We start from the raw sequence: 17,531 nt of genomic DNA, 5'->3' as shown, positions 1-17,531 counted from the left end.
CCAGGCTCTCCTGCCTCCGAGGAGCCTCCTGCCACAGCTGCCCACTGACCCTGCTCCTCTGAAGGGGCCACGCTCAAGCCACCGGAGCCAGGTCCCCATGGCCCAACTGCAGATGGAGTATGGGGAGCAAATGAAGGGTGTGTTGGGGCCGCAGGGATGGGAGGTCCCCAGGTCCCTCAGTGTGGCCACAGACCTCTCAAACAGAATCGAGGACTTCAGGGCTGGAGGCATAGCTCTGTGGCAGAGCACTTACTGAGCACACGCGGGGCCCTGGGTTCTGTCCCTAGCACCAAAACAAAGGTGTGTGGGGTGTCGGCTGAGGGGAGACGGCCGACATGTTCTGCAATAGCATCGAGGCCTTGCCTGCTTGAGGCCATCTAGAAGGTGGGGCCCACGGCTAGCACTTTGGGGTAGATATGGCAAATCTGCTCATCGTGTTCCCCCCACCCAGGTATCACGGGCTGTGTCCCCACCCCAGGGCCGGGGTCTGAACCTGAGGCTCCCGGGTGCAGATCGTCCAGTGCCCCTGGGCTGGGCTGGGGTCTGCACCTCCCCTGGAGGGTGAGCACCCAGAAGAGCCGGCAGGAGGTGGGGCAGCCCCCGTCCACTCTGGCCACCCAGACTATGCAGGTCCCTCCTAAGCAGTGTCACTGGTGGCACGTGTGTCCTCTGCCACCTCCAGTTATTGTTTGTGAATGGGTTTGGGGGGGACAGCTGTCCCATGCCTCGGTGTCCCAGGAAGAGGGGAACCTAATCCAGCATCACCCACACTCCATCCCGCCACTCAGAAATCAGTGGCTGTCTATCCTGTCCCAGCATAGAGTGGGGGTGCCCCCGCCCCGTCACACAGCAAGGGTCCCTTAGGGTTCAGAATGGGAGATGAAGCCCAGGGCAGATTTCTGTCCCCTACCCCAGCCCCCAGCCGTGGGCCCTGCAGGGTGACTGTGGACAACATTCCAAGGGACTGTGCGAGTGTGCCTCCGAGACGGCTGGTCTGAGCCAGGCCCAGGGTGGCCCTGTGACTGCTGCAGGCCAGAGAAGGGTCCCAGAAGGTCCATCAATCCCACGGGGTCCCAGCTCCTCTTATCCACCCTCCCACGACCTTTTGGAGCTTAAAAAAAATGGTTTTATTTCTTAAAGACAAAGCCTTTTGGTTTTAATACACAAAGTAATCGAGGTCCTTGGCGGGCTCCCGCCCCGCTGTCCAGCCCAGCCCGTTGCGGGCCAGGGTGGCGGTCTCCAGCCGCTGCCGACAGACGCGCCGAGCCGCACTCTGGGTGCCCCGGGGCCTTCTGGGCTCAGGAGTCCAGGCTGGAGATGTGGGTAGGAGCGCTGGCCAGCCCTGGGCACAGGGACAGGAGGGCCACTTCCTGTCCAGCTGTCCTCTTTCCTGTGTCGGGCCAGGGCCGCTGGGTCCCTGCCTGTCAGTTCACGGTGGGCACCTGGCTGTGGTGCAGGCTGAACTCCTTGGCCTTGAGGCGGAGGCTGGCTATGCTGTTGGCCATGTTGACCCCTGGGGTGGTGGGGCCTGAGCCCCCAGGGCTGTAGGGTGGCACCGAGCTAGGGGGACAGGAAACACAGGGGTCAGTGAAGCTGGCCTGCTGCCTCGGGTCACCTTGTCCCCCAGCCTGCTCTGCCGGGGCCTGTGCCTGGGGCGCAGGGCTGGGCTGCAGGACTTGGGAAGGAGGCAGGGGTCAGGGGTCAGAAACACCTGGGAGGACGCTGGGTCTAAAGAGCCTTTTATTTGTGGACGTTCCTGCTGGCCCTCCCAAGAACAGTCCCCGGGGCACCGCTGTCCCTGAGCCAGCTCTGGGCCTGGCCCCGTGGGGCCTGTGTCACAGGGCGCCCTTGGTGGTCCCTCAGGCCCAGGTGAGGGAGAGCGGTGTGGATGGGGTCTCGCAAGCCCAGCCACTGCCTCCCAGGCCACCGCAGCAGGGCTGCTCACCCAGACCACGGCCAGTGGTGCCCCTGCCAGCCTGCGCCCAGGGGCCTGGCCCCAGCTTCTCCCTCTTTCTGCCAGTTCACTGCAGACCCCTTTTAATTTGAAGGGGAAAAAAAAACTATCCTAGAACTTGACTCTGGGCCCAGCCAGGACCATGGGACAGGAAGGCCATTCCCTCAGTTCTCCCAGCCTCAACTTCTCACCTGGAGAGTGGACACAGCGACACAGCGTGCTGGAGACCTGGCGTCCCCTCTTCCTGGACCAGCGGTGGGCACGTAGACGCACACGCCCCTGACACCCAGGCTGGGCTCTCGCCCGCGCCTCACACCCAGGTGTGTGCATTCTCTTGACAGCCGCACGCACGCTCACGAGCGCACACACGCGCACAGGCAGGCCACTTGGTGGGGCCAAGCCCTCAGGTCCCCAAGGGGGTCTGGGCCCTAAGTGCCCCATGGGAGCCCCGCAGCCCCCGTCCAGCCCCAAGGGCCCCATCTCACCTGTAAGGGGACGACGCGGGCCAGGAGAGGTAATCGGCGCTCAGGGTGGTGGGCCGCGGGGCCACCGGCTGCTCGACGGCCGCCTCCTGGCCGTAGGACTTGAGCAGCGAGGCGGAGCGCGTGGCCAGCATGGCCCGCTCGTTCCGGCGGAACTTGGCGCGGCGGTTCTGGAACCAGACCTGGGGCGGGAGGTGCGGTGAGTGGCAGCAGGGCAGCCGGAGGGGCTGGGGTCGTGGACCTGGGTGTGTGCCCGCCCTGCCGCCTGCTTCCACCTCTGGAAATAGGGACGACAAGAGGCACCCGCTGGGTGGGTGAGTGAGGAGGCTGAGCTGAGCGGGAGGCTGAAGGAGAGGGGGTGCACCTGAACGCCCAGCTCAGCTGGTGCAGGTAAAGCTGCAAACTTCAAGTGGCTTTTACTTATTAAAGTCCTTGTCAGGCACTGTTCTGAGCACTTTACAAAAATATTAACTCCCTCAACTGTCATAGACCCCTACAAAATAGACCCGTGTGTTTATTTTGCATGGAGGAATGAAAGCACAGAGAGGGTAAATAACTTGCCTAAGATCACACAGCTAGTTAAGTAGCAAGGTTTGGATTTGAACTCCAGCCCTCCTGCTCTTAAACACCCCGCGCCCCTTGGCAATTGCATAACCCTGGGTGAGCGGTGGCTTAGTGCGCTTCAGGCGGCTCTCCCTGGTGCCCCCTAAGGGGTCATGCTCACCTGGACGCGCGCCTCGCTGAGGTTGACGCGCCGGGCGAGCTCCTCGCGCACGAAGGCGTCGGGGTAGTGCGTGCGCTCGAACACGCGCTCCAGCGCCTGCAGCTGGCTGCTGTTGAACGTGGTGCGGTTCCGCCGCTGCTTCTTCTTACGCTTGGCGGCGCCACCTCGCCCGGGGCTGGGACACTCGCCTGTGGAGAGGCCGAAAGGGTCAGCAGAGGGGCGAGAGGCCCACGGTGTGCACTGCCCATCTTGGCCGCCCTCTGGGGCTGGGACAGCCTCCAACCTTCTCCCTGTTTCCTGCGCTTCTCTCCACCCATCTGTCCATTCTTCAGCTGCATTTCCTGAGCACCTACCAAGTGGCAGGCCCCGGTGTAATGGTGACCAGCAGCAGCCAGGCCCTGCCTGCGGAGCCCAGTCTGAGCAAACTAATTGGGGCCACAGCAAGAGCCCATCAGGGACAAGTGACCTGGTCAAGCAGGGCCCAGGAGACACCTGATTGACCCCAGTGCCTGGCCCAGCTCTGGGGCACAGTAAGCTCTCCCTCCACATCTGTCATTGAATAATAATAATAATAATAATAATAATAATAATAATAATAAAAAAAATAAATGGTAAAGAGCTGCAGGGGCCAAGGTGGTGAGGACCCGGGGCACGTGGTCACTAGCCCCCAGGTCATGGATGTCCACAGGAACCTGAGGCGGGTGCTGTGGGCCTCATCACTTGTGATTTGCAGAGGGGGAGGGAAGATGTGGAGGCTGAGGTCTCTGGCCCAAGTTCAAGGGCCCCCTGAAGTCACTGGTGGGGGACGGATTTGAACCCTGGAGTCTGGCACCAGGATCCTCATCCTGCTCCCCAAACCAAACCAGCTGTGGGAGCAGCCTTGGGGGTGCTGAGCCCCACCTTGTGTCGGGGGGTACTGGCGATTGGCGTCATTGGCTCATTGGCTGGGATCCAGACACACAGTGCCAGGGGTGAGCATGCACAGCCCTGGGAGGCCCTGAGGAGGGGTCAGGGGAGGGCCTTGGAGGGTGTCTTTCTTTCTTTTGTTTTCCAGTACTGGGACTGAACCCAGAGGCACTTTACCACGGACAGGGTCTTATTGAGTTGCAGAGGCTGGCCTCAACTTGGGATCCTCCTGCCTCAGCCTCCCTAGTTGCTGGGATCACAGGTGTGCACCATTACACCCAGTGAGAGATGTTCTTGAACTGGATTTGAAGGATGCGCAAGAGCCTACAGACCGGCATGGGGGAGGATACCCAGGCAAGGCACAAGAGGGCCAGCAGAGGCAGCCTGTGAATCCCAGCAAGGAGCTGGCTGACCCGGCTCAGCCTGGGTGCAGATTGAGCAGCTCTGTGGGGGGATTCTGCACAGCCCTGGGAAAGCACAAGGTCAGCCACTTTGTCCTCTCCGAGGGAGGGGATGTTCAGTGACTCTTTCCACATTTAAATTTTATCCTGGAGAGAAGTCCCCCCAGACCCAGCTGACCGTCCCCTCCTCCAGGGAGCCCCCCTGATCGCCCGCACCCCACAGAGCCCTGTCCATCTGCTCGCTCACCCTGCGCCTGGGCCAACGCCGCGGCGCAGTTCGGCACAATTCCGATTTTCTCATTAAAAATGTGTATTTTAATAGCAAAGTAATATCACTGCGTGTCCCGGTAAGAGTCAACCAGCACAGGGGTTGGGGGGAGTGGTGCAAAGTGCTCCCCTGTCCCCGTCACCGCCCCACCGTTTAGCAGATGACAGAAATGTTAAAACCTGACAGGTACAGATCCGGCGGGCTCGCTGGCGCTCTGCCGCGTCTGTCCTTGTCCAACAGCACTCTGGACACCTTTCCGTCTCAGCACAGCAAAAAAAATCATTTTCCCAAAATGTATTTTCCCTCTTGTCCCCTCTCCCCGCCTGTAGGAATCATTTCTTTAATCAGTCTTTGCTGCATTTCCTGGATTGCTTTTTCCAAGGATAGTAAAATATGTGTACTGTTTTCTTTCTTTCTTTCTTTCTTTTTTGATCCTGGGGATTGAACCCAGGGGCGCTGAACCAGTGAGCCACATCCTTAGCTCTTCTTTTTTATTTTGAGACAGGGTCTCGCTAAGGTGCTTAGGGCCTTGCTAAGTTGCTGAGGCTCACAATCCTCCTGCCTCAGCCTCCGAGCTGCGGGGATCACAGGTGTGCGCACCACCATGCCCGGCTGCCCTGTCTTTCCGATAATAGAAAACAGGCAGGCACTGCTCATCCCCAGCTAACGAGTCACCCTGCGTCCTTTCTTCCCGGGCTTAGAAGCCCTTCCGTCCTCTCCTCTGTGTGCGGCTGCACTGTGCCTTATTCAGCCAGAGCCCTCTTGACGGGCACTTGGCGTGTTTCCAGCATTTTGAAACTTAAGGAATGCCGCAAGAAATAGCCTTGTCCAAACAGCCTCTTCTATTTCTGCCAGTGCATATTTGGGACAGGTTCCTAGGCGTGGAATTTCTGGGCCAGTGAGTAAACGCTGGATGTGGCCAAGTCCCCCACGGCCTGTGCTCATCTGCTCTGACCCGTGGGGCGGGGCCTGTTCTGACCGCAGTTCAGCCGTACCTTGTATTTTCTGTTTCCCTGGTGACACTTTCCTCCATCAAAGAACATCATGCGGGGCTGGGGACAGCTCAGAGCAGAGGCTTGCCTAGCAGGTAGAAAGGGGTGGGGGGAACAGGCTATGTTCTTTGCACAAGGCTGGACTTTTGTGCAGTGGTTCACTGAGCTTCTAGAACATTCCAGGCCTGGCGATGGATCCCACTTGGCACCTCATCTATTCCTAAATACCCTGCAACACAGGACAGGCTCCCACTTCAAGGGATTATCTACTTCAAAATGCCCATGGCGCCCAGGCCGAGAGGCCCTGGGTGGGGGGTGACAGGCGCTTGTTTGCACAAGCAGAGGCGGGGAGAGGGAGCACCGAGGGGCCCGCGTGAGCTGGCCTTGTCCCCTGAGCCTGCCTGCCTTGTCACTCCTCACCCCTAGCCTCAAAGGGGAGGCGAAGACGGACGAGAAAGTCCGGTGCCCGCGAGTCTCTGCACCACCGCTGGACGGAAACCCTACACCCCGCAGCTCGGCCGCCGCTGAAAACCCGCGAGTCCAACGGCGAAGGCAGTGATGGAAGCTTCCGGAACGCCAGCCACCCGGAGCTGACTTCCGCCCTCCTTGGGGCAGTGCTGCTTGGGCACACGCCCAGCACAGGAGGCATTTCAGCCAAAAAAGGAGACTTTTTCGGGAAGTTTCTGAGCAACCCAAAACTGGGGGTGTTTAAAGGAAAACCATCCTCAGCCCCGGCGTCTCCGAGTGGCTGCTGGGGCAAGCAGTGCCACCCTGCAGTGAAGGGGCGGCCACTTGGAGCCAACGCCCTCACGCAAAGGGTGGCATTTGCTGCCCCCTGACCAGCACAGAGCCCCCTACCCTGCTGGGGTCCCCAGTAGGTCTCAAGCCAGCTCCCTGCGGTCCCCAAGGACAGCTGTGAGGGGAGGTGCCTGCCCAAAAGTGGCCTGTGCCCCGCTCCACATCTCCCACCCATGTCTCCCCACACCCGCCCTGTGAGCCTTGCACACCCAGGGAAACAATCCCGAGAGCCTCACCGAGGGCACCCGCAGGTTGGATCCACGGCCGCTGCAAGGAGCCCATCTCTGCAGGGTCTCTGCTCCCGCCACCCTGCTCCCAGGCGCCGGGGTCTGTCTCCCCACGATCTCAGCTCTCAGAGCCCGAGGTCAAGGTGACATCATCTCCTGGGTGCAGAAATGCCCAGCAGAGGCGCCAGCCCTGTGCAGCCCCATCCACAGGAAGCCCCCACTGCGGGAGCTTGGGGGACAGTGGCTCGTCACCTCCAGGAGCTTGCCTGAGCTGGCTGCTGCAGGCTTGGTCCCTGCCTGATGTCCCCGCGTGCCCTCAGAGCTGTGCTCCGTGGGACCCCAGGACAGGGCGTTCCTCAAGCCCAGGCCCCTGGTGGACGCCTGGGTGCAGCTCCCGCAGCGGGGGGGAGGCAGAGTGGAGGCCGTGAGGATGGAGGCCCAGCAGTCCAGTCCACGGCTTGGCCCCAGCCAGAGGGCCCTGGTGCGTCTGCCTCCAGGGGATGAATGGGCCGGATACTTGTTACCAGGAGTTCCTGAGCCACCTCCTGAAGGACCGTGGTGGGCGTGGGGACGCCCCAGGGGACTCCAGCTTGGGCTGCAGCATTTTGAAAATAAACAAATCCCCTCTGAGCCTCAGGCCTCTGGGCCTCTGCCCTCGGCCTCTGCCTTCTCCCGCTTTTCCCACATGGGGGGTTGGCGGCCTCCCCTGTCCTGGCGGGGCTGAGCCCCGATTCCCTTCTGTTCAATAAGCCTTTTGCTTTTCCCGACCTTCAGAACAAAACGGAGACCCCTGCCTAGGTCCCCAGGGCAGTCCCCATGCTGTTGTGCCAGGTGGGACAGGACAGGACGGGGCTAGGGGTGAGGAGTGACAAGGCAAGCACTCTCAGGAGGGGGAGGTCTGTGCTCTCTCCCTTAACCCAAGTCACATCGTCCCTGTCCTATGACAGCGAGAAGACTGTGTGGGTCTCTGCCATTGTTACTCCACTCACACTGTTTCTTGGGCCGACTGCGGGCCACGCTCTGCTCTGACCAAATGATGGCGCACTCCCCGCCCGCCCCTGCACCCACAGTTTTTCTTATTCCGTGTATTTTAAGGGTCTAAATAGTCTGGAGGGAATTAACTGCAAATTCTTCGTAAGACAAATAAACTCAGCCCCTCTGTTGCTGCCTTTCTCAAGCTGTCGAGAGACACTTTCTGTTTGTTTTTGCTGCAAATAGTCAGTTTGCGCCTGACCCCGGGGCTGCAGAGAGCTCCAACCCAAATAAATGATTTTTATTAATTAGCATTTATTCTGACCAAATAAGCAAACCCCACCCCCACGTGGTCTCTGCCAACAGGATCACAAAAATAAACAAAGGGTCCTTGGGACCTTGATGTGGATTTAACAAATTAACACTGGGCCTTCGATGGAGGCGCTTGAGCTGCAGAAATGTTTATGGCCAGGGAAAGTCACGGGCAGGAAGGGGGGGCGAGCTTCCGCCCCCCAGGGCTTCCTTGGAGGACACCTGGGTTCCTTTGAGGGGTCCTGGGAGAAGGGCTCGGAAAAAGCTTGAAACCCCCTCCTTCGCTTGGAGTGTGACCCAGAGGGGCCGCACTCAGTGGTCAAGGAGGGGCCAGGTTCCAGGTTTGGATCTTAGGTCAGTCACTAGCAGAGTGGCCACGCGTGACCCTTTCACCGTTCCCTGGAATTGCACCTGAAAACAGGAATAACAGGGCCCAGCTTGAGGCTCCTGGCTCAGGTTTCCTGGGAGAAACCGAGGCCCACAGGCCAAGCAGCCAAGGGCACAGCCCAGGCCAGACCGGGGGGCTCTGAACCAAGAGCGCAGCGCAGCGCGCGGGCAGGGCCTCCTCCCCACGTCTCCCCAGGCGCTCAGGGGTGCTGGAGGGGTGCCCACGGTAGTGCCTCTGTTCCCAGGCTCAAAGGCCTGGGGGGCTGTGCTGGGGGCGTGGCAGGCTGACCAGGCCTGGCCCAGTGTTGGCCTCAATACACTTGGAAGCAGGACAGAAGGAAGTAGGAGGGAGAGAAATGGGGTCCTGACCCTGTGGGGAAGGGCACTAGGGGCTTCCAGCCCCATCCCAGCCCGCATCCCAAGCAGGGGCCAGGAGTCAGTGTGGTCACCGGCCGACACTGGGGGCCAGGCGTAGGCAGGAGGGCAGCTCTGGTCGTCTGGTGGGGTCTGCATGGGGAGCCTCCATGGGCCAGTCAGCCACGGGTGGAGCCAGCCCTGGCCCTGGGTAGTCTCAGGCCATCCCAGGACGGCAGCCTCCCGTGTGGCCCCTGCCTCTGCCACACTGATCCCGAGCCCACAGGATCTCCTGCCCGGGCTCACCTTCACTCCGGCAGAGACGTGGCCTCCTCCAGGAAGCCTCCTAGGCTCCCAGAGGCCCCGCCCTGCCCCCTCCTCACCTCTGGCCCACTGGAGGGTAAGCCTGGGGTCGCTGGGTCAGCAGGGACTGGAACTTACTGCGTCTGTGTCCTTGAAACCCACCCTAGGGCCGGGGACAGGTAGGCTCTCCGTGAATGTGTGTTAGTGTTGAAGGAACGGGCCAGGAGTGGAGGAGGGCCGGGGGACTGCAGCGCCTGCCCTCCTGCAGGCCAGGCTCCTCCTAGGGGCCATCCAGGCCCAGGCCTGGAGGATCTCAAGTTCAAGGCCAGCCTCAGCAACCGAGCAAGAACCCTGTGTCAAAATACAGGTGAAAAGAGCTGGGATGGGGCTCAGTGGCAGAGGTTGGCTAGTATGTGCGCCGCCCTGGATTCCATCCTCAGTACAACAAAGAAAACGGAAAGGAGGAAATATGCAGATTCCAGCAAGCTCAGGGAAACATGCTCAACACAGTTCAGATCCACCCACGGTGTCTCACCCACCCCCGGGGAGGGCTGCAGTCAAGACGGCACACCCAGCAGGGGCAGGAACCCACACTGCTGCTGGGAATGAAAATGGTTCATCCACTTTGGAAAACAGTCTAGAAGCTTCAGCAAAATGTGAAACAGAGTTACCACAATTACTACAGAGTTACCGCAATTCCACCCCCAGGTGTTTCCCCAAGAGAAATGAAACACATCCCCACAGACTTCCATAAACAAACCTCCACCAGGCATTACATAAGTGGGAACCACCCTACATCAGCTGACAGGTGGGCGTGGCCTGACCACACAATGGAATATTATTCAGCTGTGAAGGGGACGCCGGTCCCAAAGCCCACATACCGTAGGGACCCCTTTATGGGGAAGGTCCAGAACAGGGCTGGGAAAACTGCACAGAGCCCGGCCCGTAAGCCTGGGTTTGATCTCTAGCACCACAGAAAAGAAAGAAAGAAATGTCCAGAGTAAGCAGAGAGGCAGGGACAACGCAGATCAGTGGCCACCAGGCTGGTGCTCCCTGCTGGGTGGGGGCAGGTGAGCACCTGTGTCCATCCCAGCTACTGTCAGCCCAGGACTGCCTCCAGGGGTGGGGGATCAGAGCCAGGCCCTGGGGTCTCCGGCACCTCGAACACGTTCCCAATCAAGCCCTCTCACAACAGCCAACCCTGACTCTGGAGGATTCCCGGCACAGTGGGCCCTAACTCTGCTCGCCGTGATCCCCCAGTTCTGCTGGGTTTAGACTGTGAAGGGGCAGCACTGGGGACTCCGGGACCACTTTGCTCTCTCAAAGCAGCTTCAGCCCTGACTCTGGGGACTGCCTGCCCCTGGACACACAGGAGCTCCCAGTGCAAGGGAAGATCCCAGATCTGGATTTCTCAGAATCTGGAATCAGCCACTGACCATCTGCTTTGGAATTCTACTTGTTGTAAAGGGACATTCCCGTCCCGAGGGGCCAGCTGAGGATCTGCAGCAGACTCTCCAGCACCTGCAAGTTTTGGAACCAGGACCTTCAGTGCAGCCCTCTGGGAAGGACACGGCTCAGAGGGGTGGACAGTGGTCGGGGCTCCAGGTCTGCCCTGTGCCTCTTGGCAGCTGCAGGCTACACGCAGCCACCTCAACTGGAACTTTCACGGATTAAAATGAAGATGTAAATCCCATTCCTGGGTCTCACGAGCTGCATTTCAAGGCCTCAAGAGCCACATGTGGCCAGTGGCTGGCAGGATGAACACTGCAGATGGGGAACGCGTCCATCACCACAGAAGGTTCCACAGGCCAGAGCTGCCTAAATAGGCTGTCCCCCTCCCCCGCTCGCTCCTCTCTTCTTTCTTGGTACTGGGACTGAACTCAGGGATGTTTGCCACTGAGCCACATCCCCAGTGCTTTTTATTTTGAGACAGGGTTTTGCTAAGTTGCTCAGGGCCTCACTAACTTGCTGAGGCTGGTCTTGAACTTGTGATCCTCCTGCCTCAGCCTCCCAAGTTGGTGGGGTCAGGCATGCACCACTGTGCCTGGCTTCTTCTTTTTTTAAAGGGGAGTTGGGGGATGATGACGACCACAAAGACCATCACCGAAGGACATTTGTAAGGTGAGGTAGCTATACATGCTACCATACTGTTTGTTTGTTTTTTTGTTTTTTTTCCAGACTTTAGGTCCTGTGTCCACATGTATCCAGGTACTTACAGTGTGTATAACTATGATCTTCTCTTTCACATGGGGCATGGATTGAGAATCTGGGAGTAAGATCAGACACACCTAAAGACAAGGTGTATGATCACACAGTTCGTGCACTGCCCAACTTTAAGATTGTCATTCCAATAGACTACAGTGTGCTGGGTGCCCCCTACAGTTGTGCAGTGGACAACCTGTCCAACCACACTTTGCTTTCCTGAAAATAACTGCATTCAAAAGCTGGCATCACATGCCAGCTACATGAGATCTGTGAACAAGTGGCTTTACCTTTCTGAGCCTCAGAGTCCTCACTGTAAGTGGAGACTGGTATCTAAACTGGTATTTGACAACACTTGGCACCCTGTAAGTGTTCAGGTAACATCGCTGTTGTGTGTGTTCAGGCTGGGGGGGATTGATATTACCTCGCCATTTTATGGAGCTGATTCAGTGTGGTGAGGCTTCTCCCTGCGGGTGGCCGGAAGCTCACTCCATCCACCCTCAGCCCCCTGCCATCTTCACAGCCACGGGGAGACCAAGACTGCTGAGCCAGACATTCCCCTCCCCTTGGACACTAAGGTTCCTCCCAGCTCCTGTCTGCTGTAAACACTGGGGGCTGTCTCAGTTCTATAGCTTTCTGGGGGGGGGGAGGATGGGGGGGTGTTCAATACCCCACCTGCTTCAGAGGAAGTCTTTCCAACACACTCCTCTCCAGCACTTCTGGGTTCTTATATGCAAAACCGCCAGGACAGGGGTGCCCACCAGCCCAATGGCAGGAGCTATGGATGCCAGAGTCAGGCTGGGGCTCTGAGTCCCTCCTCCACGGCTGCACCCTCTCCTACAGCCTGTCACATCCTCAGTCTTCCCAGCTAGAAAATGGGGGTAACAACCACATCTCCTCCTGGGGCAGTTGTGAGAACTAGAAGGACAAATACACATGATCAGTCACATACACCTTAGTCACCGTAGCTGTCAGCGTGTCCCTTGGAGCCAGATTCCAGACTCAGGTCCCAGACTTGCCATATACTGGCTGATGGAATGGCAGCTGGCTGACGGTCAGGTGCTGGGCCCCTGCAGATAGTGCGGGCCTGCCCACCCCCGGCCTGTTGGTGTGTGAGGCCGACAGCTCCCCCCCCCCCCAGGCCCGGTTCAGACAAGGAGGCGGGCAGGGCTGGTTTTCACTACTTCCTGTGGCCCACTCTTCTCCCAGGCAGGGTCCTGGTTGCAAGCCAAGGGGTGCTCCCTACCCTGAGGGCCTGCGAGGCCTTCTCCTCAGGCCTGGCCTCTTCTTTACGCTCCATGTGGCCTCCATGGAGATGGACATAAGTGCCCCTCCTCATCCACGCCCTGGGCTTCTTCCTAACCTCCCCTGCCCGGAAGGGTCACCCCCGCCAGGGCACGGGAGCCCACCAGGTCACCATGGGGCCCCAGAGACTTGAAGGGGCTGATCCGGAGGAGCAGAGCACCCAGGGCTGCGGGGGGGGGGGGGCGGTGTCGGGAGTCACGGTGGTGACCGACAGCTGGGGCTGGGGTCCCTCCCGTGGCTGATGCAGATTTGGCGCCAGGCTGGGAAGGGCCTCAATGGGCGTCTTGTGCCTGAAGCCCCTTCCGCAGCCGCCGGCTTCCCCGCCCTCCGGGCCTTTCTGGTGGCCAACGAGGCCGGCGGAGGGGAGGCCCTGACTCAGAGCTTAGAAAGATCTTACGCGCAAACTTAAGAAAACAAACTTGGGGGACGCGGAGCCCCCAGCCCGGAGGGGGGCTGGGCTTCGGGCGGCCACCCTTCCGTCCCTTCCCTCGGGGACAGGCCGCGGGCGAGGGCACTGCCCCGGGAACCGGCGTCCCGCCGCCCGCTGCCCTCGCGGGCGGGGGTCCCTTGCCCCGCCCTCCGGGCCGGGGTCGCGAGGCCGGGGGTGGGTGCCGCGCCCCGCGCCAGCCGCCGCCGCCGGGCCATGTGCGCGCCAGCCCGTGCGTGCGAGCGCGCCGCGCCGGTGGCGGCCAGAGCGGCGCCGCGGCACATCTGGTTCCAGGCGAGCCCCTGGCGCCTGCCTCGCCGCAGACCCGCGGCCCAGACACACAGACGTTAATAGCCCGGCGCGCCCAGCCCGCGCGGCCCGCCGCCCTGGGAGTGGCCGTGGCCGGGACCGACAGGACGGGCGCCGCCTGCCCGCCCGGCGCCCCCTCTGCGCCCGCCCCGCCGCCCTCCCTCTCCCTGAGCAAAGCGCAGGGGACTCCGGCCCCCAGTACCGAGGGGCAGTTCCCACGGCCGTGCCACCCAAGGCCACGGGCTTGACGGGCTCCGTGACGGACTCCACTCGCCATCCCAGCTGGACAGGCCGGGGAAGTGAGGCGGGGGAGGGCGGTCACAGCCGCAGGTCCATGGCTGGAAAGGCAGCAGATCAGGCACTTAGCTGGGCTGTGGGCCTCCAGACGCCACCCCGGGCCCCGTGGATCCTGGATGAGTGCCCGCTCCTCCACTGCTAACCGTGCACCTGGAGCCCGAAGTCACCCCCGCCGGCAGCAATGTGGACCCTCACCAGGGCACCCCTCCTCCACTCCCCTTTCTCAGGGTCCTTTTGATCCCTTAGCAGAAGTCCTCCTATCCCAGTACCTGCCTGGGGAGTGTGGCCTCCCGGGGCACTCAGGAATGTGGGTGACTCCTTTCCCTTGACAGGCAGGACTGACCGCAAGGCCTCCACTTATGGCAGATCTCACCCCACACCCGAGCTGGAAGCCGAGGGCACTTTCGGAGCCTTTCTGTCCTTCAAGGGCCTGGGTGGCTGTTGGGGAAAGGGGACTGTGCTCCTCAGGAGCTGTCCTTCACACTCGTGTGAGTGCTGGATGCGCCTCGGTGGTGCATGGCCCACCAGCCCCTCTGGGGGAGCATGTGCCTGGCCAATTGCAGGCCATCTGCAGGCTCCAGGTTACACTAGCTCCCCCTCCTCAGAGGGGGCTTTATAAGATACAGGTCCACATCAAAGGGCCACACTCGCCCTTAAAGTAGGGTAAGAGCCTTTTTTTTTTTTTTTTCCCCTGAGCAGTGAAGTTCTGGGTAGAACTTGCCCATTAATACTCTCTGAATTCACTTGGGGGCTCGTTAACTTGCGCTGTCAGAAATGCTGGGTTTTAGAACAAAACTGCACTTTGGAAAAGCTCCGGCCCAAGCCCTGCGTCTGCCACCCGCCGAGAGGCTCCTTTTGCTTTCCAGCCAAGCCCCATGTTAAATATTCTGAGCTGGTGGGGCCCTTGCTCCCCACACCCCACAAAGGATGCAGGGGTCCAAAAAGGGGGGCTCCAGCCTTGAGGGGCTCCCCACCCAGCTCTCCCTAGGTGGTGAAGCAGGCTCCTGCCCTCAGCCCGGGAGGAGGGAGACAAAACAAAGCTCTGGGGTGAAACCAAACCAAACAAGCAAGTTGGTCCAGTGGGGCTACAGGCAGGTGGCAGAGGGTCTGGAAGGAAGCCCACTCTACCAGGCAGCCTGGCTCCCCAAAGCAGGTTCTCATCTGCACTAGAGAGAACCCTGTGGCAATTTCTGGTCATTTAACTCTGACACCCTGACACCCACTCCATGGCCTCCCTCCGTCCTCCTTAGCCAGGAAGCTCTGAGGATGTGCCAACTGCAGGTGTGTCCACACTCATGGGCTGGGGGAGGAGGGGATCCCCCAGAATATCCAGGACGACCCTGGACCTTCATGAGCTCTGGCCTTAGCCAGGCCTGGCCACCTGCCTGGGCAGTGTTGAGTTCTCCCTGGGCTGCAGAGAGACTCCAGGAGATGAACCAGAGGGTACTGCAGCCACCCTCGCCCTATCCCTGGGCCCCCCAGTACATGCATTTGGGGAGGTCCTGCACCAGTCATAGAAGTGCATTCAAACTATGTTCAGTTCTGCTTTTTATAACATTTTTAGTTGTATTGTAGATGGATACAATACCTTTATTTAGCTTTTTTTTTTTTTTAAATGTGGTGCTGGGGATTGAACCCAGTGCCTCATGCATATTAGGCAGGTGCTCTACCCCTGAGCCACAACCCTATCATCAGTTCCACTTTTTAAAGGGAATAAATCCACAACTATCTGGCATTGCCAGGAGGCAAACCCTTGTCCACAGCCTTGGTGATAGCAAGAAAAATTTTCTAACATATTTAAAATACAGACAGCAGAGCAGCTCTGTAGATAAATACCTATAGTCAGATTGTGGTGAGGCAAGCTTTGCCCCAAGAGCTCAATTAATTTTTAAAAAATACTATTTACTGGGCTGGGGCTGTAGTTCAGTGGCAGAGCGCTTGCCTAGCATGTGTGAGGCACTATGTTGAATCCTCAGCACCACATAAAATAAACAAATAAAATAAAAGCATTCAGTGTATCTACAACTACAAAAAAAATTTTTTAAAAATACTATTTACCTAGAAGAGAAAGAAGGAGGAGGAGGAGGAAGAGAGAGAGAAAAAGACTATCTACCATATTTTTTTTTTTTACAAAAATGATAAACAACCTGGTTAAAAAATGGGCAAAAGACCTGAGCAGACACCTCACCAAAGATCTACAGATGGCACATGAGCATACAAAAGATGGTCCATGTCATATATCACTGGGGAATGGACTTAAAACAAGACACCATGATGCGCCCATCAGAATGGCCAAGGTCCAGAACACTGACAATTGGCCAAATGTGCGTCTGTTGCTGGTGGGGAGAGACGTTAGACTTGGAAGAAAGTCTGGCAGTTTCTTAGGAAGCTAAGCAGACCCTACATGTATTGACCCACATGAGCTGAAAAATGTGCGCATGAGAACTGCCCACGGCTGTTCACAGCAGCTTTTTTCAAATTGCCCAACTTGGAAGCAACCAAGATGACCTCGGGTAGGTGAGTGGATAAACACACAGTGGCCCATCCAATTCTATTTATTTATTAAGTTTGCACCAGGGATTGAACCCAGGGGCATTTAAGCACTGAGCCACATCCACAGCCCTTTTTTGGATTTTATCTTGAGACAGGGTCTCACTGAGTTGATTAGGGCCTCACTAAGTTGCTGAGGTTGGCTTTGAACTTGTGATCCTCCTGCCCCAGCCTCCTAAACTGCTGGGATGACAGGCGTGGGCCACTTACTTTAACCCCTGAAGCCTGAAAAAAGTCAACCTGGAGAAAACCGGCCCCACCTTTTAAGCCGACTCTCAGGACAGGAGTGCGCATATCCCACAATAGAGAAGGAGAAGGCAGGGAGGAGGGAAGGGACAGTGGCTGCAAGGCCTCCAGTGTCCTCAGCCCCAGCTGCACAGTGCAGGGGTCAGGCAGGGTAGGGGTGGAGCTTAATTGGATGCCAACCCCTGGGCCCCACCCCTGAGAGTCCCACTGAGCTGGTTTGGGGCAGGACCCACCAGGCCTCACTGAAAGCTCTCCAGTCAGCCCTCAGCCAGGGTGGAGGCCAGGGGTGCAGAACACCAAGTGCATGGCCGGTGCCACACAGGCCTCGAGGCCAGCTGCAGCCCTGTGGCCATGGACGTCTACCCAAAATGAGCCTGCTTTTTACCTGCAAAATGGAGACCCACCTACAAGGTGGTTACAGGTGACGACTGTAAGGTAGTGAGCCCTGCAAGGAAGGGGAGGAGGACACACAGTGGCTCCTGCCAGCTTGCGAGGAGCAGTCCCCAGAGCCAAAGGTGCCCGCCCACCAAGGTCTGGCACCGTCCTGGGAGATAAGTACTATCATCCCCCTTTTACAGATGGGGGAGCCATGATGACTGGCCTGAGGTCATCCAGTCCCCAGGGCCAGGCTCTGGGTCCCCAAGGAAGCAGGCAGGCTCTTGCTGGAGACACAAGCACTTTGGGAGTTGGGAGCTGGGGATGGAGGGCGCAGGAAGGCCTGAAAGAGGAGAGCCCCAGAGAGGAGACAGGCATGTGTTAGGGGGCACACAGTGTCCCCCTGTGTCCTGACACCAGCACCCAAGCCATGAGCCCATGTGAAACTGGTGACTGACACCCAGACTGAAAAGGCTACAAACTATGATTCCAAGCGCAGAGCAGGCGCTGTCCACCCCATTCTATGAAGGAGAAGGCTGAGGTCACAGAGAAGATGCTAGGCCACATGGCAGGAGGGCAGGGATGCGTGGACTGGGGCAGATGGCAAGCAGTGTGCTCCTCCTCATCCTACAAGACCCTGCCCAAAGGGCCCTACTCTGTGTGAGCTCCAGGTTTCAGTGTCTCTCTGGGCCCCATGCTCTTGAATGACAGCAGGCAGAGTGACAGAATTGGCTCCAAGA

General features: G+C 58.9%; 1 protein-coding gene across 1 annotated transcript in view; it reads right to left on the bottom strand.

Annotated features, from left to right (window-relative positions):
• Positions 1–1,142: 1,142 nt before the first annotated feature.
• The window catches only part of Prrx2 (paired related homeobox 2), a 33,026-nt gene continuing 16,637 nt past the window's right edge, over positions 1,143–17,531 (bottom strand). Inside the window, exons 2-4 of the mRNA XM_027944042.2 lie at positions 3,161–3,348; positions 2,440–2,618; positions 1,143–1,560 (exon numbers count right to left, since the gene is read on the bottom strand). Coding sequence (XP_027799843.1) covers positions 1,425–1,560; positions 2,440–2,618; positions 3,161–3,348 — 503 coding nt within the window. The 3' untranslated portion in view covers positions 1,143–1,424. The remainder of the gene's footprint in view (positions 1,561–2,439; positions 2,619–3,160; positions 3,349–17,531) is intronic.

The sequence above is a fragment of the Marmota flaviventris genome, chromosome 13, assembly GCF_047511675.1.
Source record: "Marmota flaviventris isolate mMarFla1 chromosome 13, mMarFla1.hap1, whole genome shotgun sequence".
NCBI lineage: Eukaryota > Metazoa > Chordata > Mammalia > Rodentia > Sciuridae > Marmota > Marmota flaviventris.
This window is presented reverse-complemented; position numbering and strand designations above follow the sequence as displayed.